This window comes from Photinus pyralis, unplaced genomic scaffold (assembly GCF_008802855.1).
Source record: "Photinus pyralis isolate 1611_PpyrPB1 unplaced genomic scaffold, Ppyr1.3 Ppyr1.4_LG10, whole genome shotgun sequence".
Classification (NCBI taxonomy): Eukaryota; Metazoa; Arthropoda; class Insecta; order Coleoptera; family Lampyridae; genus Photinus; species Photinus pyralis.
The window spans coordinates 664,547-690,461 of record NW_022170250.1 but is presented as its reverse complement, the minus strand read 5'-3'; the positions used below and the strand labels follow the sequence as shown (position 1 = coordinate 690,461).

The 25,915-nt window shown below is 39.5% G+C and overlaps 6 protein-coding genes and 1 pseudogene across 10 annotated transcripts; 2 read left to right on the top strand and 5 right to left on the bottom strand.

Annotated features, from left to right (window-relative positions):
- Nucleotides 1-2,082: 2,082 nt before the first annotated feature.
- LOC116160923 (farnesol dehydrogenase-like) lies at nt 2,083-3,267 on the bottom strand. Its single transcript, XM_031474071.1, has 4 exons — nt 3,065-3,267; nt 2,555-3,016; nt 2,371-2,511; nt 2,083-2,320 (listed from the first exon to the last, which is right to left on the bottom strand). Exons 1-4 carry the CDS (start codon nt 3,251-3,253, stop codon nt 2,279-2,281), a joined length of 834 nt encoding a protein of 277 aa, XP_031329931.1. The 5' UTR covers nt 3,254-3,267; the 3' UTR covers nt 2,083-2,278.
- Nucleotides 3,268-3,805: 538 nt separating this feature from the next.
- On the top strand, nt 3,806-4,774 carry LOC116160926 (chymotrypsin-2-like). The gene is made up of 3 exons (XM_031474075.1): nt 3,806-3,947; nt 3,994-4,147; nt 4,201-4,774. Exons 1-3 carry the CDS (start codon nt 3,902-3,904, stop codon nt 4,736-4,738), a joined length of 738 nt encoding a protein of 245 aa, XP_031329935.1. The 5' UTR covers nt 3,806-3,901; the 3' UTR covers nt 4,739-4,774.
- Nucleotides 4,775-5,306: 532 nt separating this feature from the next.
- LOC116161391 (probable cytochrome P450 6d4) lies at nt 5,307-5,876 on the bottom strand. The gene has a single exon (XM_031474724.1). The coding sequence runs from the start codon at nt 5,874-5,876 to the stop codon at nt 5,307-5,309; it is 570 nt and encodes a 189-aa protein (XP_031330584.1).
- Nucleotides 5,877-6,623: 747 nt separating this feature from the next.
- On the bottom strand, nt 6,624-8,612 carry LOC116160933 (annotated as a pseudogene).
- Nucleotides 8,613-10,068: 1,456 nt separating this feature from the next.
- On the bottom strand, nt 10,069-14,697 carry LOC116162540 (insulin-like growth factor-binding protein complex acid labile subunit). Of its 2 annotated transcripts, none has more exons than XM_031476176.1 (3): nt 14,558-14,697; nt 10,368-13,064; nt 10,069-10,321 (listed from the first exon to the last, which is right to left on the bottom strand). In XM_031476176.1, exon 2 carries the CDS (start codon nt 13,047-13,049, stop codon nt 10,596-10,598), a length of 2,454 nt encoding a protein of 817 aa, XP_031332036.1. In that variant the 5' UTR covers nt 13,050-13,064; nt 14,558-14,697; the 3' UTR covers nt 10,069-10,321; nt 10,368-10,595. The 2 variants fall into 2 exon arrangements, with proteins under 2 accessions (XP_031332036.1, XP_031332037.1); XM_031476177.1 differs by lacking the exon at nt 14,558-14,697 and adding an exon at nt 13,121-13,315.
- A 7,428-nt stretch (nt 14,698-22,125) lies between these two features.
- LOC116162562 (RNA polymerase II-associated protein 3-like) lies at nt 22,126-24,284 on the bottom strand. Of its 3 annotated transcripts, none has more exons than XM_031476205.1 (4): nt 24,168-24,284; nt 22,752-23,926; nt 22,312-22,704; nt 22,126-22,264 (listed from the first exon to the last, which is right to left on the bottom strand). In XM_031476205.1, exons 2-4 carry the CDS (start codon nt 23,032-23,034, stop codon nt 22,218-22,220), a joined length of 723 nt encoding a protein of 240 aa, XP_031332065.1. In that variant the 5' UTR covers nt 23,035-23,926; nt 24,168-24,284; the 3' UTR covers nt 22,126-22,217. The 3 variants fall into 3 exon arrangements, with proteins under 3 accessions (XP_031332065.1, XP_031332066.1, XP_031332064.1); XM_031476206.1 differs by having other exon boundaries at nt 22,752-23,940; nt 24,168-24,226; XM_031476204.1 differs by lacking the exon at nt 24,168-24,284 and having other exon boundaries at nt 22,752-24,002.
- Nucleotides 24,127-25,892, top strand: LOC116162556 (sorbitol dehydrogenase-like). 2 transcript variants are annotated; one of them, XM_031476196.1, is made up of 9 exons: nt 24,127-24,305; nt 24,356-24,389; nt 24,435-24,539; nt 24,585-24,644; nt 24,691-24,850; nt 24,891-25,075; nt 25,122-25,428; nt 25,552-25,684; nt 25,734-25,892. In XM_031476196.1, the coding sequence occupies exons 1-9, from the start codon at nt 24,249-24,251 to the stop codon at nt 25,746-25,748; spliced, it is 1,056 nt and encodes a 351-aa protein (XP_031332056.1). In that variant the 5' UTR covers nt 24,127-24,248; the 3' UTR covers nt 25,749-25,892. The 2 variants fall into 2 exon arrangements, with proteins under 2 accessions (XP_031332056.1, XP_031332055.1); XM_031476195.1 differs by having other exon boundaries at nt 24,128-24,305; nt 25,552-25,892.
- Nucleotides 25,893-25,915: the final 23 nt, after the last annotated feature.

Genomic DNA, 25,915 nt, shown 5'->3' with positions numbered 1-25,915 from the left:
AGGTTTGTACTTGCCTTCGTTGAGTTGTGACATGGGGCCAGACCTTGTGGCCGTTAACGTTTAAAACAGCGAGGAGAGTTAATGAGAATGTATGCAAGTTGGAGGTAAGTGAACAAATTAGCTTTGTTTTATAGCAGATGTTAAATTGACACTTTAACAGGTTTGAATGAGTAGGCTAAGTCGCTCTTTAACCGTGAGGGTAGATGAAGTGATCACTTTAACCGCAAGGGTAGATAAAGTGAAATAGATGACTATGCATTCTAATGACATCTGTCATTCTTATTTAAAATGGGACGCGGAGTACGCTATAAAATGACGTTCAAAACATATGAAAATGCTGTTTCGCGACGACTGAACCTAAGCTTGCTAACCATCTCGTGGAAGTTAATTCACTCAATGGTTAAAATATTCCTTTATCGTCTTATATAATAAATACTTTAAGTACTTATAAAGTTAATTTATTCATTTACCTCCACATTAAGGAAACGGGCTCATACAACATGGAACAATTCATAATCTTCACAATAATGTAGCTATGCATTAATAAATAGGTAATTGGTATGTTTAGATATTTCATGACTTCATGGCGTTATTGGGTGCCGCTAGATACTTGGAAAATATATTTCATTATAGTTATACAGACTAGGTATACCTATCTCAAAATATTGGCCGTTTGTGTTGCCTTTTCTGTTAAAATTTGACTATTGGGAGGAGAAAATCTCTTTCATTGCACGTAAATTTAGACCATATTTCCAACAAAAGTGCACCAAGTTAGGGATACTTACTTTAAAACCAAGTGATTTAATGTTACCTACATATGCACTGGTAAAAAGTAATTACCTACCTATATAGCTTACCAGCGGAATTGTTTTGTCACTTTCTAGGTCAAATGTCAATAGAAAAAGTCTAATATTGTAGAATTTCCCAAAGTTTGCAACCACGTCATCGGTGTATTACATCTGAATTAGCTGGTATGTTTACATAATATCTGCAATCGAAGTGCTGCATTGTAGTTGGTATACTGTAGAGGATTGTTGTAGTAATGGGCATACCAACCACAATGCAGCACTGTTCGTGTGGTTTCCTACATACTTATTCTGGTATATTGATTTCAGATACTATGTAAACATACCTAATTCAGATGTAATACATCAATTATGTGCGTAGTGCGTGCAAACTTAGGAAAATCCTACTATAGTCATTTTGTGGGACTACAAAAGCTGTTCCTACAATTACAGTGGTCTCCATGTTTGTTTAAAAAAAATGACATAAATATAATTACCAACATTAGATTTGTAGTCTCTATTGAAAGATTACTGACAAACATTTATATCGATTTAAATATCTGTTTAAATGAAGGGGTGGATATGAAATTGGCGTTGTAAACTGTTGCTTTTCAACTCTCCAATTGTTACATGTTGAAAGTTTTTTTGTCCTTTATACCAAAGTTTATAATTGTTACGTGACTGTACCATGCACCCACAACAGTGTTAATTGTAACCATAATATGCTTGAATGTTTAACAGTTTTCTCTTAAAGTAGATAGATTACGGAACATATATTAAAGTTACGTAATGCGAATTATACTGCCAACTTAATGCATTACCGAAAGTGCAGAAAGTAATTATATCGTAGCTTAGTTGATTTGGTATCGGCTTACTTTCGTGCGACTACCGCCACTTTTGATTTTAATGGTGAGGTAGCTGGATGTTATTTCTCTGTGATGTATTGTCCAATGTGTTCATGTAGAGTTATGTAGATAATTTGTTGTTGAAATTGTTTTAAAATGAAGTAAAATAAAATACTGCGAATGAAAAATGAAAACCAACTTTCAAACGAGAACACAACTACTTGAGATGACTGGATTTTAGATCTTATAATTTGTAAGTAGGTAGGTACCTATTTGTAAATGAGAAATGATGATTGGGATCGGCGCTCAATTTTCAGTATATGGCCTTGATACGTACAAAGAGGACCGTTTGGCATCATAGGCCATAATTTCCATGCATTACTGCATCTCCCACAATAGGGAATCCCGAATCACTAGGACAGTTGCGGTAACCGAATTAAAACTAATAATCATTCTGAGTTAGTAACATGTATAGGTAATTGGTATGAAGTTTCTTACAGAAACATTCAAAATTATTATTTTTCTAAACAACATTCACCATAGCTAGGTACGCTACAATTAACACAACCGACCTTTAGTACATACAATCTCGTCTATACACTAAAGCTCCCATGAGCTTACTTTTTTAGGGTGCAGTAGACATAGATTTCAAACTGTTTGACCAAGGGGCATAATCGTAAGCTCGTGAACCTACGGTGATAAGAGGGTTAAAATTGATTACTGCGATTACCACAGTTTACCTGAACATGTGGGGGTGTTCCCAAGATATACGCAACAGCTTCGGCAATATCTTCGGGTTGTAAAGCCGATTGCGCCTTTATAATATTGAGCAATTTGCCTTCCGGCACAAGCTCCGTGTTGACGACACCGGGACTAACACTCTAAAATGTTGTGCAAGTTACCAATCTCTCAATTTGAATTTACCGAAATTTTTATCTTGCTCCCAATGGCGTTCAACTCCTGACGTAAAGTTTCAGTCAGCGCTGTGACACCGAATTTCGAAGCGGGATAGACACTAAGGTCTGGTAAGCACGGAACGCGTTGTCCTCCAACGCTCTTTATGTGCACTACGTGCCCATCAATCTTATTCTCCCTCATAATTTTGATTGCCTCTCTTGTCGTTATACACATCCCCAGAAGGTTGGTGTCAAGAATCTCCTTCCATTGACTTGTTTCACCATCCAACAGACTACTTGTTGGCATTACTCCGGCGCAATTTACCAATACGTGGATAACATCAACGTTTTGTGTTACCCAATTAAAAGCATCCAAGACGTCTTGCTCCTTGCTTACGTCTGCTACAATTGGAAAAAATGTACCCGCTCTTCCCTCCAAGGTTTTCTGAAGTGCCGTCAGCCGTTCTTTACGTCTCGCCAGACCTACCACCTTAACCTTACACATTTACCATCATGTTACACGATCATCTGCACTCACCCTCAAACCTGAATCCACCAATTTGCTCACGGTGGCGGCGCCTATTCCTGAACTGGCTCCAGTGACCACAGCAACTTTATTATACCAGCGATTCATGATTCCGGCCCCGTTGAAATGTCTACACTTAGGATATGAAAATATGTCGACCTTATGATGATAATGCATAATTACAATTGTAAATATCCTCATAAATGAATTGACGCGGCTCGGTAAGTAATGTGGTAGGTACTCCACAGTTCATATCCAGGGCTCTACTTTTTTTAATTGGATTGTAGGTATAGGTAATGATGTCGCAGGTAATTTCATACTGTTTTAAATAAAATTGGAATATTTAAGTGCCGTTTGGATTTCAAAATAGTCCAAAAAAAGGGGTCTCTAACTGTTAACGAATGACAAATTTGGAACTTAAGCGGTGCAGGAAAGGCGTACACTCTGAGAGCAACAATTTTAGTGAAGAAATATCGACTATTACAATATAACAGAAAATAGCCCAAACAGAATTTCCATAAACTAGATTTCCACTAACCCACATCGGTGCCACTTCAACAGATAGCTTCTGTACTCGCAACTATATGTCAATCAAGTACAGAAAAACATGGGGAACTATTATACCAGCTTGCCGTTTAACATGCGCTTGTCAATTGGACACAAGGATTCAGACAGTGTATAAAAGGTAAAAAACGTGGTTTTCAATAGAGAAATGGCAAAATTTCAAAATAGCTCGTTACCTACTTTCGTAGCCGAATTTTCCATCGATATCAATGGGGTCAATTCGGCACTTGAGCAGGTTATATAAATTGGAAACGGTTAGAAACATAATCATTGTAATTTCTCGAAATGTTTCCGATAATATTGGGCTTTGTGTTCGTGGCCGGCGTTGTTGGTAAGTTTTCTCTCGACGAGGAAGATTTTAGCGTAGGAAAATTTAGGTGGACCAACCGAGCGCATAGTCGGAGGATCAACCGCGCCCGAAGGAAGGTACCCCTATCAAATTTCTTTGAGAGATTTGCGAAGCGGGCATTTCTGTGGTGGGTCCATCATAGCGTCCAATTGGATTCTGACCGCAGCGCATTGCGTTTATGGGTAAGCTTTAAGTTTAATGACTGTCGCGCTTTTTGGTAATTTAACCTTAACAGGAAAAGTGCGAGTTCCATGTACGTCGTGGCCGGGGCAAATAACTTATTCTCTGGCGGTTCGAAGTACGCTGTATATCAAGTGATCTGGCACCAGGCTTACAATCCGAGCAACAACGTCAACGATATCGCACTTTTGAGATTGAACCAAAACATCGCATTCGGCCAGAAGATAAGCGCTATAAGCTTAGCTAACAGTAATCCATTATCAGGAACCTCTTGTATACTATCCGGATGGGGCTTAACATCGTACCCCTCCCAACAACTGCCAAGTTATCTTCAACAAATCTCGCTAACAGCAATTACGTTGAGGCAGTGTGTGGCTGCTTTACCAGGTATGCCGGTGACGCAAGGAAATTTGTGTACGTATAAGACTTATGGTCAAGGAGCATGTCAGGGAGACTCAGGTGGACCATTGATTGCCAACGGCGAACAAGTCGGTGTTGTTTCGTGGGGTATTCCATGTGCCAAAGGTAATCCTGATATTTTCTCAAGCGTTGCTTACTTCCGCAATTGGATACGAGCTAAATCAGGCATTTAGACACTACTCTGTAATTGTAAAGATATACCTTTTTAATAAAAGTAGGTAGTTCATTTTGCAGTATTATTTCTGCATCATCCCTTTTGATTCGATATTTATAACTTGATTTCATACAGGTTAGGCAATCTCGTTTTGACCTTAACCACCGCCGCGAATGAGTGATTAATTTCACAGTTGAACGCAACAATTTTTGGCATTTAATGGTGCAGTTCAGTACTTATAACACAATGCAACACAATAGTAGTAGATTTTTGCAGCATCTATAGCCACGCACATAACCGCGGTTATGAAACTATGAGTCTTAAACTTGATTGGTATGACCATTTTCTTGTTAAACGAAATCGACTCCTTTTTCTCCTTGCTGTTGACCAACTCCATGAGTAATTGTAAGAAATCATTGCGATTCTTCTTTCCGATGTTGAACGAATCGTCTTACCATGTTCATAAAAAAATCTGTAACATCCCTTGGGATGAACTTCTGTCCAACTAGCCAATTAGCGATGTTATCCTTTCTCGATAGCTCAATGAAAATACTCTTTTTGCATACTTTCTGAAGTCATTGGACTGATCAGTCTATTCCAAATGCGGTGTAATATTCCAAAAGTTGTTTTATGTCGACAGGGCCTTTCGCGCAGATGTCTCCCATGTGTTTCTCCAATTGATAACCGCATGCCTTGACGGTGTTAAACATCATCTTCATTTTCCCCGAAGTGAAGGTAGGTGTTAGTTTCGGTCGCAGTTTTCTCCATTTGGACGCACGCAAAGAGAATAAATGCATAGTCAGGAGTTCCTCTTCGTCGCTAAATATTCCACGTTCCATAAAGTGACTGAAACCTTTCGAAAGGACGCACTTGATTATTTCAGGATCGAATATGAGTAACTGCGGGGACGTAAAAGCGTAGATCCCCAAGTATTTGTACCCTTTACTTTTGCTTTCCATGTACTGCTTTTGCAGGATTTCTGGCACGGATTTCGTCTCGAATAGGGGATTATCTATTGTTCCAAAGGGAATGCGAAGTTCTAAGTATGGGGCGCCATTCTGCTTCCAGTATTGAAATTTGGATTTGAAATAGGCTCTTATTGTAATTACAATTAATATCAGTAGAGTACAGTAAAGGGCCAATGTACTGTTCTCCATCTTATCCGTCTGAAAAAAGGGTGGGAAGTTTTCCTTCACCGATAACAAGCTCACCAACTTTTTATATCTTGTGTAACCGCATTTACATTTCTGGCACAACGTATAGCTGAACTGATTTTTTTCTCTTAAGCTTTTATCTCTAGTTTAATTGATAACGGCTTGAAGGTCTAGATATGATGTTTGTAATTTTCCTTTAAGCATGCACTTAAGTGGTTTTATGTATAAGTAGCGCATTTATCTTTCATCGCAAGCTGAGCAACGGAGACGATTCCAAAGATTTGAAAAATAACTTCCCGCACGAATTAGATACGTCTAATAGATACAGGAGAAATTTATTGTGTCAAAAAAATATTTCAAAAAATGTGTTTTAAACACTTGCGCAGGTTTTACACAAACACTACACATTTTTACTGATTTTCTACAAAATACACATGTTTTTTTGTAACATAATTTTGTGTCGCTCCCTTAGTTACTTAAGAGCGAATAAGCACACATCCCCATTTATTATTTACTTGCGCCTTTTCTCTAGGTAAATTAATAACTGTGAATTTTTGAAAATACTTAAATGTTTCATACTCTTTGATCAGTGTATTGACAGAGGGTGGACAATTTCTATCATTTTTGTGATATTAATGCCCAATTTGTTAATTTTTAGGAATTTTTGAAAGTGTTTAAGTGAATTTAAGTTGAAAATTTCGTGTTAGTTAAGTGCTAAGTGCGGATCCTGATTCGAATTGAAGCAAATGGTGAGCGTTCAAAATTTATTATAATTTTTTAAGGGTTGACATTTAATGCGTACCTACATTTCGAAATTTGTGTTTGTGGTCGTTAAGGACCGGAATGTATGTACTTTACTCTTTCCCCACTCCTACCCCCCAGTGGTAAGTGATAGGAATTACCATAAGATGTATAATTTCTACGACGTTTATTTAATAAAACATTAAATTCTCGTCGCATTTAGCCAAATACCACCCTCCGCCGCCGTCATGAAGCTACGAGCCTTAAACCTAACCGGCACACTCATCTTCTCGGCTAGCGTGAATTTGTAATGTTTCAGTAGAATGGAGAGGCCCACCTTGGTTTGCATCATTCCAAATCGTATACCTGGCAAACAGTGTTGAGTTGGTATCAAATTTGAGGGGTCTCACCGATGCAAGCCCTCGGCCCTTCGCCGAATGGCATGAAGGTGTACGGGGCGGATAGGTCTTTGTTTCTGTCGGCAAATCTGTCCGGATTGAATTTTCCCGGTTCTGGAAAGTAGTCTGGGTCGTTTTGCAAACCGATGAGCGGTATGCCTATTTGGTTCCTTTTTTAATGGTGATGTTAGTGTGTGGTAACTGGTAGTCTTTGATGCATTCACGGTGGAGCATCGGAACTGGTGGGTATTTACGCAAGGTCTCTAGAATGTAACGTGAGTCGGGCTTTGGAAACTAAGCAACTTTTACCGTCAATCACTGCGTTCATGTATTTCAGCTCTTTCAAGTTCTGGTAGGTGAGGGCGCTGTTATGCCTTCTTAGCACTGAATTTACTTCATCGCGCAACTTGTCTTGCATGCTAGGGTCGACGCAAAGTTCGAGGAGACAGAAGGCCATGGTGGTGGACGATGTTTCGAATCCGGCTATGAAAAATACAAACACTTGAGCGACCAGCTCGTTGAAAGATATTGGGTCATTAGTTTGTTCGTCTGCTAACTCCATGAGTATTTGAAGAAAATCCTTACGAACAAGACCTGTTTCTCGACGATACTGGACGGAACGCGTTACAATGTTGAAGAAAAACTCTGTGATATCTTTTGGGATACCTTTCAGGTGTAGAGTTTTTGCAACGCTTGGGAAAACATACACAAACAATCCGATTACATTTTCCAAACGCGTAGGCGAAAATATTCGTTTGGAATACCTACAAAATTCACTGGATGGATCAGTGAAACTGTTGCAGTCTATTCCAAACGCGCAAGAGCCTATGACGTCCATTGTGAAGCACTCCAAAACTTCCTTTATGTCAATAGCGCCCTTTGCGCAAATTGTTTGCATGGACTTTTCTAGTTGGTAACCGCAGGTCACCACAATGTCAAACATCATCTTCATTTTTCCAGAGGTAAACGTAGGAGTTAGTTTGGGCCTCAATCTCTTCCACCTTGAAGTGCCCAAAGAAAACAGGTGCATGCTTAGTGGATCATCTTCCTCGTTATACATCCCACGTTCCATGAAGTGGTTAAAATCCTTGGTAAGCATACATTTTATTATCTGGGGATCGACCACCAACAACTGTGGTACTGTAAAAATATACGACCCAACATACCTCCATCCTGAATTTTTACAAATATTGTACTGTTCCTGAAGTAGCTCTTGTAAGGATATCTTATCTGTAATAGGATTTCTCATTGTACCGAAGGGAATGTACGTTTCCAAAGAGGGTATCCCGCGTCGTGTCCAATATTGATATTTGAACTTGAAGTACACTATAATGGTTGTCACAATCATTATAAAAATTGAGCAATACGCGATCAACGTTTCCATTTTTTGAGCCTATAAGGTACTTAACGTAGTCGTTGCGAGAAACGCTAGAAAAAATGATTTAACCACAAAATGTCTCTTGGTTTACGTACAGGCTGAGATTTGTTTTCTGTTTTTCATGTAGTACCGCAAGTCAGCTTGTAAGTCTACTAAGTATATACGTGCACTGTTCACAAATTAAATGATTAGATACACGCCTCGGCTGCAATGAAACTTAATGGTAGGGAAGGTACATAAATTACATACATTCGAGGTCGTTTTAATCAGTGTCTATTTGTTTATGTACCATGAGGTCAATTAAGAATGAGGGATTTAGCAAAAATCGGAATTCATTAAATGTTTATTTATTTATTGTCCCTCTTGTTCTGGGCCCTCAACATGCTTGCGCCCAATTACAGAGTAGGTAATGCTTATTAGAGGTGCCCCTGCAGAAGGTCTTAAGTTGTTCTATACTACTCCGGTATTTACCTAAACGAGTTAGGAAAACTGCAGGAAAACCTAATTCGGAGATTTGTAATCCTAAACTTGATCTCTGAATCTGGAACACAAATAGTCAAAAAGATGTAATATAATAATTAGTGATTGCTGAAATTAGGATACACGCGTATGAAATTTCAAAACGTTGAATTCAAATAATTGGTTATTCGAGAATAATTGCATTGAACTGATCTAAATTAAATTGCATGTACCTTTCTTGCTTTATTCTACTTTCGGTGTGTCACTAATACTAGGTCATGTTCATTGAATATTATTTCACTCAACGTTATGAATAATCATTATGTGGGTAATTCTAGAACGATTAACAATGACCAATTATAAGTATGAAGGGTTAGGTATCAGCATTGAATAAGTAAATGATTACTTATTCAATGGTATCAGAGTGTGGTTCAAACCTCACGTTAATTTAAATGTAATTTTTCTATTTCGGTGTCACAATGATGATTTTGTACAACTGTTTTCGGCCGAAAAGTGTTCCCAACATTAAAACATGTTAGTTCTAATGTTCCCTATAGTTTCTGATAATGATTTTTGATAATGATTTTTTTAATTAAATTAAAGCACCGAAATAGAAAAAATAGTATGAAAAACGCGTGTTACAATGCTACATTGTAATTTCTATCTTGCGGACACTCGTGGCTACGCTTCGCGTCGCCACTCGTGCCACAAGATAGTCGTATTACAATAGGTCGCATTGTAACACTTGTCTTTCAATATACTATTATAATACTTACATTAAAAGGAAGTTTTGTGTTTCCAAATAAAATTAACCTCTACAAATATCACAAAGAGTAAATTTGAAGCCTTAATCTTGTAATCTATACGGAACCTTATAATCTTTTAAAGATAGAATAAGCCTGAAGCCCCAAATCTGACACACGGAACTTGTAAAACTATTTAAACATTGAAACCTAAATTAAAACCTGAAGCTCAAGCTAAAATCTATGAATCTGAAGCTTTAGCTAAAAACATGACGACTGAAAATAGTAAATTGAAGCAAATAGTACCTACCCGTACTCTTTGTTTAACGCTTAAAGCAATAGGTTGCGATTATCGACACTAAAATTTGTTCTTTAAGAGATCTGAAACAAGAAGCGTTAATTCTAAGTTTCGAAGCCCAAAACTCCGAACCAAGTAAAACGAATGGCTAAGGTATCAAATTGAATAATAGAGCATGTGTATTCATTTCGACACTTTTATTATGGTAACGTCACGTTCATGCTCAACATCAATCTCGAGCACTGCGACTTCAGAATTGTACTCCACGCAGTAAACCGGCTCGTCGTGTTTCATTTTAGACCGCCTCGCCTCCATAAACGCCCTCGGATCGGAAATCATGGCGAGCAAATCCCTATTCTTGATCAGCCACCGTAACGTCACGAAAAACCATAGCGTGAAACCCGCGAGTGACACCAAAAAGATCGTCGTATCTAGAGAAGGATTGAGCTTAGGTTCATTAACGCTCGCAATACTTACCTCGCTGAGTGTTGCACCGAGTCGGGTGACACTCATCAATCGTGTCACTCGCGTTCATAATACGCACTGAGATTTGAAAGACGATTTGGGAAACCCTACGATGAACTAAGCGCGAGCTCTATTCCAATGGCTTCAATCTTACCGAGGGGCGTTCAAAAATCAATGTGTATCTGCGTTAGCAAATTTATTTCGCAAAAGCATGGAGTAAACAGCGAATATTAAAACACATTAGCAACAGTAAGGTTCGGGCATTTGATCCGAGTACTTCAGCATAATTTCGTGCAGGATCTCGGTAGGCAATTCGTTACCCTCCAAAGAAAGATACTTTAACCCGTTTAGACTTTCGAATATCTCCAAATGGAGCTCGTTCAGGCAGTTGTTTTCAAGGTGCAAACTTGAAAGTTGATCCAAACTGACGAAGCAATCCTCTTGCATGCTACTAATCTTGTTTCCGTCCAAGTAGAGGTCGACGAGAGAGTCTAGGTCGTGAAACGCGCCAGATTCGATAAGTTGGATGTTGCAATTCTGCAGGTAAAGATACTTCAAAGCGGGAATGTTGGCGAAACTATCGGAAGTCAAAACGTCGAGGCAATTGCGAGATAAATGCAGCACGTTCAGGTTTTGGAGTGGCTCGAAGACCTGCGGAGGTAAAGAGCTGATGTTGTTGTCCGATAGGTCCAAGTGCTGTAAACTCGGACAGTTGGCGAAGGTGTCGCTTGCCAAGTTTAGCCGATTTCCGCTCAGCCTTAAGTTTTTCAGCTTTGGCACAGCTTGAAATGTTTCCGGCGTAATTTGCGCGATCTCATTGCTACCCAGCTCCAAGTAGTTTAGCACCTCTAATCCCGCGAAAATGTCACCCTCAAGTTCACCGATCTTGTTTTGATACAGGGATAAGAACTGCAAACCGTGCAGTCCTTCGAACGCGCCCGGTTCGATGGTGCAAATTTCGTTGTGTACCAAGTGGAGTTGGAGCAAGTGATTCAACCCTAAGAACACCCCGCATCGCAAGCACGCCAGACGTGTGTTCTTCAGGTATAGGTAACGGAGATTGTTGAGCTCCATAAACAGATTCTGAGACAATTCCATGATGGAGTTATGCGACAGGCACAGTATTTCTAAATTTGGCAACCCCGTAAAGCAGCCATTCTGAAAGTCTTCAATATCGTTGTGCTCGATCGTCAGATAATTAAGGTTGGTCATTCCGCTGAATGTTCCCTTCCGCAATATGCGTAAGGAATTCTTCCCCAAAAAAAGCGAAACTACTTTGGTGAGATTTCGGAATGTACCCGCAGAGATTGTACCGATTTTGTTTTTATACACGTGGAGTTTACACAAGTTCTCCAGCCCGTTGAACACCCCCATCTCCAATATGCGAATATCGTTTTCGTTGAGATGAAGATCGGTTAACATCCCAAGATCTTTGAAGATATCCACCTGGAGTGTGGAGATCTTATTTCCTTTGACATTTAGCACTCTCAACCGGCGAAGACCCAGGAACGCGCTTTTATCTAAGCCCATAATCATATTATCCTCCAAATTCAAGCAGTGCAGCGCAGATAAGGTTTTAAACGCGTTTGGAAATATTTTCATTATGCTATTCTTTCCTAAGTGCAACTCGCTTAAGCTCGACAGATTTTCAAAGCACTCCGAGAGAATGTACTCAATTTTGTTACACTCCAAGTTTAGGACCTGCAAGTTGGCCGTGTTGGAGAGGAACGCCTCCGGGATTTGCTTAATTGAGTTGTTCGACAAGTTCAGCGTTTTAAGCGCGCCAGCGCCACGCAAAAGTTCAGGAGGTAAGCGCATAAGCGCATTGTTTTGCAAGTTGATGTGTTCGATTTTGCTGGCGGCCGTCAGCAAATTAGTCGGAAGCGTCGCAATCTGATTGTTTGCTAAATTGAGGCTGGTGAGATTCGAAAGTGTTGAAAACGAATCCGGCAGGGATGCGAGGTTATTGCCATTCAGGCTGAGCACTTTCAGTTCCACCAACTCGGAGAAGACCCCAACAGCTATGCTCTCAATGGAGTTTTGACACAGGAATAGTTCTTCTAAACTACACAGTCCTGCGAGGCACCCCTCTGTCAATGCTTGTATGTTATTTTTGTCCAATCTCAAGGTTCTCAAAGCAGAAAGCTGATCAAAAACGTTTTGGGGAACACATCTGATGTCGTTATCGGACAGATTTAACGTTTTCAAACTGGCGAGGTTAGCAAGTAGATTTGGAGCTACGCTTTCTAGACCGTTACCGCGCAAATTTAGGTTTTCAAGGGACACCAACTCGTCAAGCGCACCCTCTGGAAGCTTTACGTTGCACTGGACTATACTTAGATCCTTTAAATTGACCAGACTGAAGAAAGCCTTCTTGTGAATGTCACCGATAATGTTATTCTCAAAGTGAAGCTCACAGAGAGTCTTGAATTTTTCAAACAGCAGAGGTGGCAAGCTTTCAATTGAACTATTGAGAATCTTCAATTTCTTCAAGTGTTTGATTCCACTGTAGAAATCGGAGTTCAAGTAGTTAATTTGACTTTGGTCGATTTCTAAACATTGGAAATTTTCCCTCTTCACGTTCTCGGAGTGAATACACTGTTTGATGCCTTCCTTCAACTCCTTCGACGTGTTAACGTTATCGCAAGATATCGTTTTCCAATATTTGTAGTGGAAATTAGACTCGGTCTCCATTTTCAACTGATGACTCTGAAAAAACAACCGTATTCAGTTTGAGAGCAAAATTGAGCAAGTAGACAATTTACATAGTTTATAACAGCGACCGAAACCAGTCTCGGTACGACAGGACGTAGGTCAAACACAATGTGAGCAATAAATTAGTTTCTTTATGACGATTTAAATGTTTGAAGTGAAATCCGTAGGTGTGCAGATTTTTCGAATCCTTTCAATTTTTTAGATGGTTATAATTTATTACACTCTTTGATTTTTTTAAATTCTTTTCTAATTCTACGGGACCACATGTGCCCTTCATAATCTTCCTGTGGCCTTTTGGGTTTTACGAATGCTTCGGAGCATTTAAATTTTTCGGTTTCTTCAAATATTACTCGTAGAATGATTTTAATTCTTTCTATTTGAATTCTTTAATTCCTATTTTTACTTTACACACGTCGTACGTTTCGGTTTCTAAACATTTTACACATTCTCCAACTTCTTCCATTTCTTTGAGTTAAATTTTTGTGAATGTCCGTTGTCGCTACTAGCACTGGACGATTACAGGTTTGAATAATCGATAATAATTTAAAATAATCGGTAAGGTATAATCAATTAATCAAATAATTGATTAATTTAAAAGAATAATCAAACTACCCGATTATCAATTATCGTTTGATTATAATTGATTAGTCGATTTTTTTGCCTCAACTCTAGTCGCTAGGTCCATCAGATTATTAAGATTCTTTGCACGTGTTCGTTACTTTGAATTCTTCAGATTCTTCAGATCTTTTGGTATCTTTAGGGATTCGCCTCGGATTCTTCCATCTTTGAGAGTTCTTCAGATTCTTTAGATTTTAGTTTCTACAGATTCTTAGGACCCCGGAAAAACTAAAGGGTTCTGATTCTTCCACCTCTTCGGGCGCTTCAGATTCTTTCAACTGTTCAGATCTTCAAAAACCCTTTTGATTATATTGGCCACACTAGAAGCAAGAAGTATACCCACTGTCATACCATGTGTTTAAATTTTTTCTGAAGATGCCAAGTTTATATTGCCTGATGCATTGTCTACGCATAGATGCTCAATTAAAACGTACAAGATATGGGTAGGTACTGTTCTTGCACATCAAGTTACTAATTGTGGATGGTAGATCATAAGCAAGAGGAAACAGACTATTAACAACTATAGAAATTGTTAATATGCTTCCTTTCACACTGATCATTTTTCTCGAAGATAAGGTCATACTGATACAGCTTGACGTAAAGGTCAGTGTAGCGGCATAGACACGCAAAAGGGGAAATGATCCTCTCGTTGATGCACGAAACGAGATTAGCGACGCTATTTGGTGATGTACGTGAATAAAAAAGTATATCCAAGTCCTGATATGCTTAAGTATTGATCCTAAACTGTGTCGCTTTAGAAGAAACAAACTACAAAAGGCTATATAGAAATTAATGCCGCAAAGTATCTACCTAGCTAAATTAGTGTAATGTGTAACTACATGCAAGTTTTAGATATTGGACTTACTTACCTTTGATGAGTTGCACTTTCAATCTCTGACAATTTGGGCACTATTCCTTTGACGGAAGGTCATCGTTGCCGTATAACTTTTTGAAGTGGTGTTTACTCAAAACGCTTTCGAAATGCTTCTACAGGTAGCAGCGTATAACTAACGACTTCCAAGTCACGAAAAGCATTATTTATGCAAAAAAAAGCTTTTTGTTACCAAATAAATGCGACTATTGATTGTGTGCCTGCTTAAAACACACGTTAGAGAAAAATTAATTCAATTAATAATTTATGAGTTTAATATTACACCCTGAAATTTCCCCATATCTCGAATTTGCCTACATTTGCATATACAGCAAGTGTTTTCGCGTTGATTATCAGTATTACTCCTGCATTCTCGTGAAGCGGAAACGGCGGATGAAAATATCCTTTTAGCAACAAGTTGTTATAATGCGATTTATGGGGCACGAATCCAGCACGCAATATTAGGTGAAAATTGGGACAATCCACCAAATACGTGGATGATTGGCCTTTCCTACACGCTCACGCGAGGAAACAGGGATTTTTTATGATTAATGGCCTAGTGCAGGCGACGGAGAATTTCGAAATTTAAAGTTGACCTTGTTATAAATTACTCTAGCAATAGGAATGGGCACTTTCTTCGCCGACACGTAAGCTACAAATCTCATGATCAACACAAAGAGACCATGAAATGATATTGCTGTGTGTAATTCCTTAAAATCCTAATTTAAACATACCCCGCGTTCGATTACAATTAAACAAAATCAGGAAATCTTAGACTACTTACAGTTTTCTCTTAATATCCCCAAAAATCCGGGCACACAAAGCACTAATTGCGAAAGAAAACAACGCACTAAATAAATAATTTTTTCCGATTAAAATGCATTATTAGTTATTACCTATAGATAATTACATCAACTGTTTATATAAAATAAACGAAGTGCCCCATAAACTAAATGTGAATTGTCACATAAATGATTTAACAAAACAAAATCGGGAATTATTTGATTAGCAATTAACGATTCGTCATTTCTTCAGGCGCCTGGACCCAAACAAACAATGTTTACACAGCAATATTTTGGATCGTTTTGACTCCGCCGATAAAACCTCACTCTGCGAAACTCCGTTCTTGAGATATTCGCAGTTAAACTCATATTTCTCGTTCAAACTTTCGAATTTCCGAAAATCTACATGCCTGCTGTGTGAAGACGGCAATCATCAATTAATCACAGACGTACATATTCCGAGTATGAGATTTACGGTTAGACGTTTGAGGCTTCAAATCTGAGGCTCGAGAGTCACCTGAATACAATACGCGAGGCGAGTTGATATTTTTGCTCCAAAATTAAAAACTAACAGTATACAAATGTCTTGCTTAAACTAACAGGGGAATATCTGGTAGGTAGGTGAAAAGTCTCCCTCGAATGTCGTAGGGGATTTTGAGCAATTCTAACGTTCCCCTTTTACCTGGAAATACGTGTAGGGGATCCCAGAATATATGGGAAAAGAATTTGTGGCGCTGTTTAGTTCTACTCGTTAATCAAACACTCCCATACATTGTAAACAACTTACCTATAGGCATAAAAATTACACCGCAATTTGTGTAAGTGATTATGGGAATTAAAGTTGTTTTGCTACATAGGCAAGTTAGTCAATAGTTTTATTGAGTCGGCGTGAGATGTACTCGCACAAGATGCTATTAATTGTCGTGTTGGTCCTTCACAAAAATGTATTGTCTTTCGTCTACATAAGAAAGACTGACCTATGTCTCAGTAGTGTCATTAACGCGTTTTTTGCCTCAAATACCTCAGTATACCTACTGTATAATGACGACTACGAGTACGAGTTTTTGGAAAATGGTCAGAGGGCTTTCATCACGGCTGATCTAAGAAAACCCATCCATTTGACATTATTTCGTGATAACAACTACGTATTGTACGTTGCCAACACCGATTCTCTTCTCCGAGCGATGGAACGGTTAAAAAAAAGTTCCATTTGGAACTCCAACGAATCTCCAAAGGGGAGCTTTATAGTTGTTACAGTTTCGAAAGACATTTCGCATTTTTTCTTGATCTTATGGCAAAAGTATATCATTAACTTGGTAGTTTTACTCATTGAGGAATCCGCCGATATGAAAATATACACAAGCAACCCCAATCATCCAGAAAATCGCTGCGGAAGAATGTTTGTCGATTATTCCGTTCACAAATGTAGCAGTGATTTTAAAATTGATCGCCTGAAACCGCTAAGGAGCTTCAGCGGATGTCTACTGAAGATTATGAATTTCCCAAGAGGTGGAATGATTGAATATATTCTTGTTCACATTTTCTCCTACTTGGATGGACACCTGCAAATGCGTCTCTTGTACGAATCGGAGATACTTCAGCACGAAATTGACGAACACGAAGTGGATACGCTCATCTATGAGTCTCTGAATACGATTACACCGAATTTCGATCATAGTTGCGTCGTTTACTCGGAAAATTATTTTTGGACGACTCCTAAGGGCAAGAAGACCCTACCGGTTGATGTTATAAAGAATGCTTTAGACGAGTGGGTTTGGCTGTCAGTTGGATTGGTGTTTCTGTTCTCGTCGTGCCTTTGGTGGGTCATCATAGTTTACACAGAAAGTGAATTTCGAATTGCATCCCTCTCTACAGCCGCCCTTAACGTGTCGTCGTTAAGTACGTCCACGCCTTTGGCCAGGATACCAAAGGGGTATGCTGTCAAATGCCTCATTCTCACATCCTTGCTCTACGTCGTTATAATACAAACTGCGTTCAAATCAAAGTTGCTTAAGTGTCTAGTGGTCGACCATTTTGAGTTTGAAATTAAAACGTTAAAAGAAATTGCCAATTCTAACCACAGCCTATACGCCGAACAGACACTTATTGATAGTTTTTTTCGAGAAAACGACACCTGCAATACCGTCTACACTAAGATTAAAAATCGACTTGCCGTTTGGAAGGTCCAAGCCGACCAGGACTTTTGGAGCACATTCAACGAGAACATCTACGCAATTCCACTGGATTACGAGCCGATCATCAGGCAACATGCAAGAGACATCAACTACGTTTCTAGCAACTCCACCGATGTCTATCACCGTCTGCTACTACCTAAAGGTCACTACTTCACCACGACGTTGAAGAAGTTTATTTCAGAATTTTTCGAAACCGGTGTCTACCAGCACCTCGTCCACAACGTTAACGTCAAAAGGGACGTCGTGACCGAGGCGGTCGCCTTGAAACTCGAACACTTTTATGGCCCGCTTTGCATTATGGGTTTCGGCCTCGGTTTGGCTACGCTCACCTTTTGCTTCGAACTTGGTATCCACAAGATAAAAACTTCCCACAGGTGGAGGCGGTATTTTCATTATGCTTAACGTTGTTATTTGCAGTGTGACCCAAAAATGTAGTATAAATGTACTTCAAGCAAATAAAGATCTCCAAATGTCCACTCCACAGAAATAAGGAAGCAATTTGATGGCCTGAAAAGGCAAAGTTATACCCTAAGAGATTCTAATGGAACATGTGTAGCAGGCTGGCATGCTAAACTTCTCGTCGATTGCTATTAGAGCATGACCACCCGAACGGTGTTGTATACTTCACCGCTGCACTTGATGCTCTCGTTTCATGGGTTTTAGGGTTCAATCGTCTTAGCGACACCCGGTACTACTGGACGCAATGTCTTTCTTGGTGCTATCAGAGCCTTTCAGTTTCAAGCGCCACCATTTTTTAGGCGTCGATAAAATTTTGATACCACATCAGTCATCACTTTGTCCTAATTGGGACCATCAACTTCCAATTTAAAATTAACCATTAATTTTGACTTTGAACTCAAAAAATGTGTGCTTAAAGTCAATATTTTGACTTGGTTGTTTCTGAAATGTCGGGTTTAAAATGAAAATATAATTTCATTCCATTTCATCCCTAATCGGTGGACACAGTGTTATACCTTCCTTTTTTACCAAAAATCGACTGCACCAAAATTTCTCGGGAATACACTTTTTCTTATTAATTTTGGTGCGTAGAATCCAAAACAATTCGTACTTTTTCGATTAGACTTCTCGATCAAAAGTTATAGACTAGAAACCAATTTCGAAAAAAAATTCAAAGGGCTGTAACTTTTGAACTACTAGCCCAATCTTGAAACTGTTTGAAATTATGCATTTTAAGGGTTACTGGTAGGTCTACAGTTTTTTCTCCTGCTCAAGAAATACCGCGACCTTTATTGCTAGTCTCTTCCAAGTAAACTCCCGTAAATATTTTACTCAAGCTTGCCAGCACGTGGAGATTTATTTGGATTCCAAATTTCATGCTTTACAATGTTCTCATAATGTCGGGAAGGATGTCAATTTAAATGCGTAAATTACATAATTATTGAGGCAACCACTCAAAAGCAAGGTTACCGGATTTGCCACTCGACAGATCGCCGTATTTAAACTTCGCCGATTTTCGCACACCGAAATACGAAGAATAACTGGCCTGCGTTTCAAATTACCTATATATCAGTATAGGTAGTACCTAGGTACGTAAAACAGTTATTGATCTTAAAATTGAGTAGTTTACGTGGTGTAACTGGGTCACCAACAAAATATTTAAAAGTAGGTAAATGGTAATCAATACATTACAGAAGCTTTAAACTGTACGCACGCGCAGGATTTTGAGTTGTAATAACGGAAAATATAAAAGACAAGTTAAGAGAAAAGGAAATAAAATGAAACTTTCTCATTACAGTCAATATTTCACGTTGAAATTGGAAAGCAATAGAACGCAGTGCACTTGAAAGGCTCTGATGACAGAGTAGCACTCGGGTTCCGATTGTACTTTGGCGTCATTAGAGCCTTTTAATTTTGAATACGTCTTGGTGCGACTCAGACCTTCTTCAGAGCGTTCCCAGCGCAAAGCTATTCCGTTTCGCACCATATTGCTAAAAATTGGTGCCAACTTTCTACACCTTTCTAACGTTGTTTTGGATGCAATTGTGCTCCTCTCGCGCTTCCCTTTTATTCTTAGGGCTACCTTGTTCGGTATGGCGCTGGTGGGGTTTTGTAGGTACCACCCTGTTACAGCGTTGGGGAAGTCTTTCAGGTGTCATCCTGATTTCTTACATATGGCACAACCATACTTTTTGGGCCCATTAGAGCCGTTTTTGGAACTTAACTGCACTTAATAGTTAGGAAATAATGGCCCCGCCTAATTGTAAAATGCTGCAAAAGAATATTGCTATTACACATTTATTCCCATAAAGCTCACAAAGGAATGCAACATCTATAGATAAAACAGTATTATTAAAATCACTCGTTACAGATTCTGTGCACCAAAACTTCTAAACCAAACACGAGAAGTGCCAAAACGCAACCTATCAAGTAGATAACAAATACACCACGCATATGGCCTATATTTAAAGCTACAGGATCACGATCGTTTTCTCCCTCGTTCGAGCGAAATTTTGCATAATATTCGTCGTGCACTTTTTGGTATTCACCATTTTCGACGACCGTGTGAATGGCCGTATTTATCAAGTTTACCATTTGGTTGCCCCTGTGACCGAAGAGTTTCCACTGTGGTCTGGTCGCTAACGAATTGTTGTAGGTTATTCTGATTTTGGTAAGGTCCAGCTTCAACAGATCTAAATGCGAACGCAGTGTCAAGAAGATGCATGGAAATTGAATATCCGAGCAGGACAACGTGCTGCACTTGATTAGTTTCTTTTCAATTACAGCGTAGAGTGTCTCCCCCTTTCTTGCGGTCGCATGGAATAGTTGTAGCACTCCTTTAGGAGTACAGATCGGAAGATCTGACGATGCAACCTTTTGCAAACTATCGATATGATGTATGCTGCTGACCGTGAGTGATTTTACCAAATTGGCTTTAAACGCTGTTTGCATTAACATTGAGTAAAGAAGGTACGAAAGCACAATGCACTTAAGGGCTTGGAATCTTGGCACTCTGTGTATAACACCGCATGTCGTTAAGGAGAAGAGTTCTAGACTCAGTTTGCAAAACAAGTAGAAGCTGCGCCGATATTTAGCAACGAGACACCACCATATACAAAGTGACGCAACAAACGCAAATGCGATTAAAATCCATACTCTGTACTCAAAAGTTCTATCAATTAATGTAAAAGTTGAATGCTCCATGGAAGGTGCAATCCATGCGTACTCGTCCCAATAAAATGTTTCGCTTCCATCCCACGACCAATCGAGCAGTATGAAGTAAAAAACTGCAACGCCCCTATTCGCATTTTTGGGCAATTTACTTATGTCCACCGGTTTAATTGTAATAGCGAATCGTTGACGGACATACGACATGGTTACGTCTGCTATTAGCCGTGGAAATGATTCCAGCTCATCAGGCAATGAGATGTAAAGCACTTGACAACCGTTAAATTTGTTGAGTAACTGAAAATCCACATTGGCAGTACCCGAGAAATTTTGCACGACGAACTCCTTAAAAATGGTTCCGCACCTATTCTTCTTGTTATAAGGACTGCTTGTATACAGTTGCTTTTCGTGGTCAACAAATACAGCTATGTTCATAATTCCCAGCTTCCAAAACCACATGAATATCTCATTTACAGCACTCGATGAGGTCACAACAAGAAACTTACCACGTGGAGACTTATTTGGATGCCATATTTCTTCCTTTGCAATAATCCGGTTCCATAATGATATCAAAGACGTTAAATTAGACGCGTAAGTTAGATAATTGAGGCTACCGCTCAAAGAAAAGGTCACGGGATTTGTGACATTTACCATTACAAGAGGCCTCTCCAAATCCTCAGGTAACAAATCTGCACCGTAATTGTCAAACAAAACGTATAAATGCCAATCGTCCTTAAACGTCTCTCGTATTGCGCTCGTCAGGAACCTTCTAGTTTCAATATCATCCTGATGGGAAACTTGCCAATTTTCTCCCATTTTCGCCCACCCAAGTACGAAGGCAACTTGGAAAACCCTCCGCATGGCATCCAATTCGTGAGACGATTGGTGAGTTCGACCGTTATTGATGCGTTTCAAATTGTAGGTTACGTATTTGTAACAGATACTGATCTCAAAATTGGGTATCACATAATGATAATAAATGAGTTACCTTTTCTATAAACAAATTTAAAAATGAATGGGGGAGAATGTCGAAATTTCAACCGTGACGAGGGATGGTCACCTTCTCCGCTCTGGCTGATGGGTCAGCTAGGTTTAGCCTCCTTTTTCCAGTGTTTTCCAGCGTGTGTAATTTAGTATAGTAGTACGTGTTGCTCCATTGTTTTATATATTTTATTTGTTGATTGTTATTTTTGTTTCTTTTCGTGATGAAGCCCCTTACGAAAGTCGACGAAACGTTGCCTTTTCGTTAAACGCTGACACGGTCCTATCCCGGAAGGGATAGAGGTTGCCGCTCTGTTCATGCAGTTCGTGAATGTCCCGCGTTTGAGAAAAACTACAATAAATGTGGGCAGTTCAATCATTTTGCAATTTTATGTCACGTAAAAATGTGAAGCTGCTACAGGAATAGAACCTGATGAGTTGGAGTTCGCCATCAACAGTACTGGGGTACAGAAATCAGAATGAATGAATTTATTAGAAATAATTTAGAATTAGGGGTGTTCTTGAACAATATACAATTCATCGTTATGATAAAAATCGATTTTATTTTAATGCTTCAATTGGTAGCAACGTTTTTCTGTGACTCCAGTTCTTCAATATACTCTGAAACACACTGTACCGGTTTATGTTCCCCGAGGAAAAGGAATTACCGTTTATAAAAGAAATCTGTTTCGGGTTCTTCTCCTTCACCTGTTCAACCGCTATCCAAAATTTCTTTTTATCGTTTTTCAGAAAGTGGGCTTTCGCCAACAGTAGACCTGCACGTAGCGAACCTTCGTTTAACATTAATGCCCTTTCGACATCATCGATTGCCTTTTCGTAGAAATTGAGGTTTATGTACGCCAGCGCTCTGTTTGTGTACAGCATGCAGCTATCCCTTATTTGTTCGATTGCCTGTGAGTATAACGTGACTGCCTTCTCGAACTCTCCTCTTCTGAACGCTTTAGTTGCTCTAACTTTCAATGTATCTGCCTTCTCCTGCCGAATCAGTCGATCCTTATACCTTTTGTCGGCGTCGCGTGAGACTTCGTTCATAAAGGTCTCTGAAATTTCACCAAAAGTGACTGCAGAAATGTGGCATCCAGCTAACCTTGTGACATGGTGTTCTCATCCAATTTCTCGTCTCTTAGCGCCCTCTGGTTGATGACTGTTCGGTCATTGGTTACCCTTAGCTTGACCGTCTCCTCGCAAATATTCTCGTAGAGGATGCTCTTCTCGTTGTTCAGATAACGGTCGGCTTCCTTCGAGCCGATTTCGCGGAGAGCGGGATCGTTTGAGCTCATTTTCTGCACGATGTTGTTGACATCGTTGACACGGTGCATGAAATTGTTAAATTCTTCATTTTCTTGGTCTAGATTTCGAAACGCACACATCACGTCAATTTGCAATTGCGTCGTATATTGACAAAACGTAGCCGTGGCAACTGACGCAACAAAGACGACATGAGTCGATACGTGGATGGATGAAGGAGAATAGGAAGGAAACTTCAATGTTAATTTTTAGTTGACGGTTTAGTCACGGCATTATCGTGGTGCAAAAAAACCGATAACTACAGACAGGTTTCCGATTGAAAACTGTATCTCTATGTATTATTATATTCCTTATGAACCCCGAGACCAAATTTTTCAATATAATAGACAATATACGAAGAATCGCATACGATTTTCAATGTAGGGGAATTTTTTGTCACTCTGGTCGTATTCGGAAACCAGACTTTTAATTCGGCTTATACTCAATAGCACTGATCTTGGAAACTCGTAGAAATCTGTTGGGGAAGGTTTGACATCGCTGTCTATTTTCCTACTCGAGTTAGACGAGGAACATACGGACAGACGGACAAAACCATTACATAAGGGGAATTTTTGAAAGAAAAATGCAGAGGTTGGTTTTGAAGACTCGAGTCTAAAAATGTAGCCATGGCGATATAGAACGAGTGAACGACCAATCGGATTTGAAGATTTCATCTTCACCAGAGCCACTCTTCGTCGATCCTGATTTTGCTTCTTATCTTCCTACACATCGAGATTAACCCATCATTTTTCTTCTTAACTCTTGGTAATGTCCCATACAGTGCTTTCATTTTTTCCTGAATGAAAATTCACGCATCGTGGTGAGCGTTTCTGTTAGGATTTGTCAAATACATTTCTACGACGCACCTTTAAAGTTAGGTACCGACTTTCGACGGATCGGTCGCGCCATAACGGATCTTCACGGACTAGCTCAAGATGCACTTTTTCCACAGAGTTGTGGGCCATGCTGGCGCGACTTAAACCCGAAAGCTTCAAATGAGACCAGAGATTCGGCCCTGTGATGTATCAGCAACGTCAGACTTAACGTGCAGGTTATTTGCCAAAAAACGTTATTTTGCGGTATTAATTAGTATAACGTTTTCTACAGATAACCTGCACGTTAAGTTTAACGTTGCTGATACATCACAGGGCTGATTTTCAGCTTAAAATCATTATTTCAAAAGTTACAACACAAGTATTATTTCGAACAGTCTCACCAAAACAAACTCCCTGCACCTTTGATAACCCCTTCACTTTGATAACGCAAAGACCACGCAGAATTTATCCAGTTGTCAGACATGCAGATCGAGGATAACATCACCGCTGTACTTTACAGAGCTGGAGACCTTCGATTGGTAAGTAAAAATGCCAAAGTTGACGCGAATTACTCCGCGTTTAACATTAGGAGAAACGGCCCATCTCCGAACCTAAAGATGACGGTAGGTTTTCATGTTAAAGATAGTTTTTAGTGTTTCCCGTTGTAGAAGTCTTGTTGAAAATTTGCGTTGTTGGAATTTGCGGATCGGACTTGCATCTAGTGAACGACGGACGTATCGGACCTAAGATTGTTGATAAACCGGCAGTACTCGGTAAGTATGGCATTGCTGTGGAATTGCACTTAACGCACATATTAGGACACGAAGTTTCCGGAATTGTTTGGAAAGTTGGCAATAATGTGCTTAACTTAAAAAAAGGTGAGGGGAGGCGTTTTGTGAACTGGTTCTTGTAGTTAGTCGATAGGTGATCGTGTCGCTGTGGATCCTGGAGTTCATTGTTTCAGATGTGATCCCTGCCGTAGCGGGAGAGGTAACTTGTGTGTTAACGCAGTGTTCGCAGGGACGCTACAGTCTGACGGCTGCTTGAGTCGTTATTTCGCGCACTCCGCCGATTTTTGCTATAGGTGAGCGATTGAATTTTGGCCACTCTTGATGGTATTGTAGGTTGCCGGACCACGTCTCACTCGAGGAAGGTGCTTTAGTTGAACTTGTCTCAGTTGCAATTCATGCGTGTAAGCAAGGTCGTGTTGGACATGGATCCGTGGTTTTGGTACAGGGAGCTGGACCTGTTGGTTTGATGAGCTTGTTAGTGTCTAAAGCACTGGGCGCTTCAAAGGTTTTGGTGACAGGTTTGTGGTTGCCGTGGGTAATGGTTACACGATTTAATGGTTGCAGACTACATACAGGCCAGGTTGGACAAGGCCAAGGAAATAGGAGCGGACTTTATTGTTCAGGTTCATCCAAGAGATTCGGCCGATGTTGTTAAGCAAAAAGTAATATCTGCACTCGTTGGTGACCCTACCACTAGCATAGATTGTGTGGGTAGCGAACTAACAATCACTGTTGCTGTAAGAGCAACCGCCTCTGGTGGTGTGGCAGTGATAGTTGGTTTTCATGGTCTACCTGCAGTTAACATTCCAATAACCGAAGCAGTAATTCGAGAGATAGATATCCGTGGCAATCATCACTATAACAATTACGAGTGAGCTTTATTCTTAGATATAAATTTGGAAAAAAGACTTATCGCCAATATTCATCACGTTTTGGAATATAAATCACATTTTATCAGTGTTTTTTTTTTCTAATTTATGTGCTTTTATTTCAGCTACCATGAGGCGTTAGAAATGGTGGCTACTGGAACAATTGACGTCAAACCTTTAATAACCCACCATTACAAAATTGACGAAGTACAAAAGGCCTTCAATACAGCAACAACCCGTGAAGATAATGCCATTAAGGTATTAATCCATACAGATTGAGATTGTTGTTAGTGAAAGTGAATTTTAGTTTGGGCTGGGGTGAGTTCTTTTGTTATAAAGATCTCAGGACTCAGGTCAACCAATTCATGGTTAGGTCTGTTTTAACACATTTAATAAATAATAAAACAAATTTGTTTTTTTGTACGTTATAGAAAATTGTAGGCTTAACATTAAATTTTTATAATGTTTTGCTCGCATTATTCACCTCTA

What these genes read in the sequence shown, in the direction of transcription:
- LOC116160923 (XM_031474071.1), bottom strand. Translation starts at nt 3,253, where the DNA reads ATGAGGATATTTACAATTGTAATTATGCATTATCATCATAAGGTCGAC. An exon ending in TGGTGGATTCAGGTTTGAGG is followed by an intron (nt 3,017 to 3,064) that starts GTGAGTGCAGAT and finishes TGTAAGGTTAAG; the next exon opens with GTGGTAGGTCTGGCGAGACG. An exon ending in GAACACCCCCACATGTTCAG is followed by an intron (nt 2,321 to 2,370) that starts GTAAACTGTGGT and finishes TTATCACCGTAG; the next exon opens with GTTCACGAGCTTACGATTAT.
- LOC116160926 (XM_031474075.1), top strand. Translation starts at nt 3,902, where the DNA reads ATGTTTCCGATAATATTGGGCTTTGTGTTCGTGGCCGGCGTTGTTG. An exon ending in GTTCGTGGCCGGCGTTGTTG is followed by an intron (nt 3,948 to 3,993) that starts GTAAGTTTTCTC and finishes AGGAAAATTTAG; the next exon opens with GTGGACCAACCGAGCGCATA. An exon ending in GCAGCGCATTGCGTTTATGG is followed by an intron (nt 4,148 to 4,200) that starts GTAAGCTTTAAG and finishes TAACCTTAACAG; the next exon opens with GAAAAGTGCGAGTTCCATGT.
- LOC116161391 (XM_031474724.1), bottom strand. Translation starts at nt 5,876, where the DNA reads ATGGAGAACAGTACATTGGCCCTTTACTGTACTCTACTGATATTAATT.
- LOC116162540 (XM_031476176.1), bottom strand. Translation starts at nt 13,049, where the DNA reads ATGGAGACCGAGTCTAATTTCCACTACAAATATTGGAAAACGATATCT.
- LOC116162562 (XM_031476205.1), bottom strand. Translation starts at nt 23,034, where the DNA reads ATGTGTGCGTTTCGAAATCTAGACCAAGAAAATGAAGAATTTAACAAT. An exon ending in TGAGAACACCATGTCACAAG is followed by an intron (nt 22,705 to 22,751) that starts GTTAGCTGGATG and finishes GTGAAATTTCAG; the next exon opens with AGACCTTTATGAACGAAGTC. An exon ending in ACAGATTTCTTTTATAAACG is followed by an intron (nt 22,265 to 22,311) that starts GTAATTCCTTTT and finishes AGTGTGTTTCAG; the next exon opens with AGTATATTGAAGAACTGGAG.
- LOC116162556 (XM_031476195.1), top strand. Translation starts at nt 24,249, where the DNA reads ATGCAGATCGAGGATAACATCACCGCTGTACTTTACAGAGCTGGAGAC. An exon ending in TGTGCTTAACTTAAAAAAAG is followed by an intron (nt 24,645 to 24,690) that starts GTGAGGGGAGGC and finishes GTTAGTCGATAG; the next exon opens with GTGATCGTGTCGCTGTGGAT. An exon ending in TTCAAAGGTTTTGGTGACAG is followed by an intron (nt 25,076 to 25,121) that starts GTTTGTGGTTGC and finishes TAATGGTTGCAG; the next exon opens with ACTACATACAGGCCAGGTTG.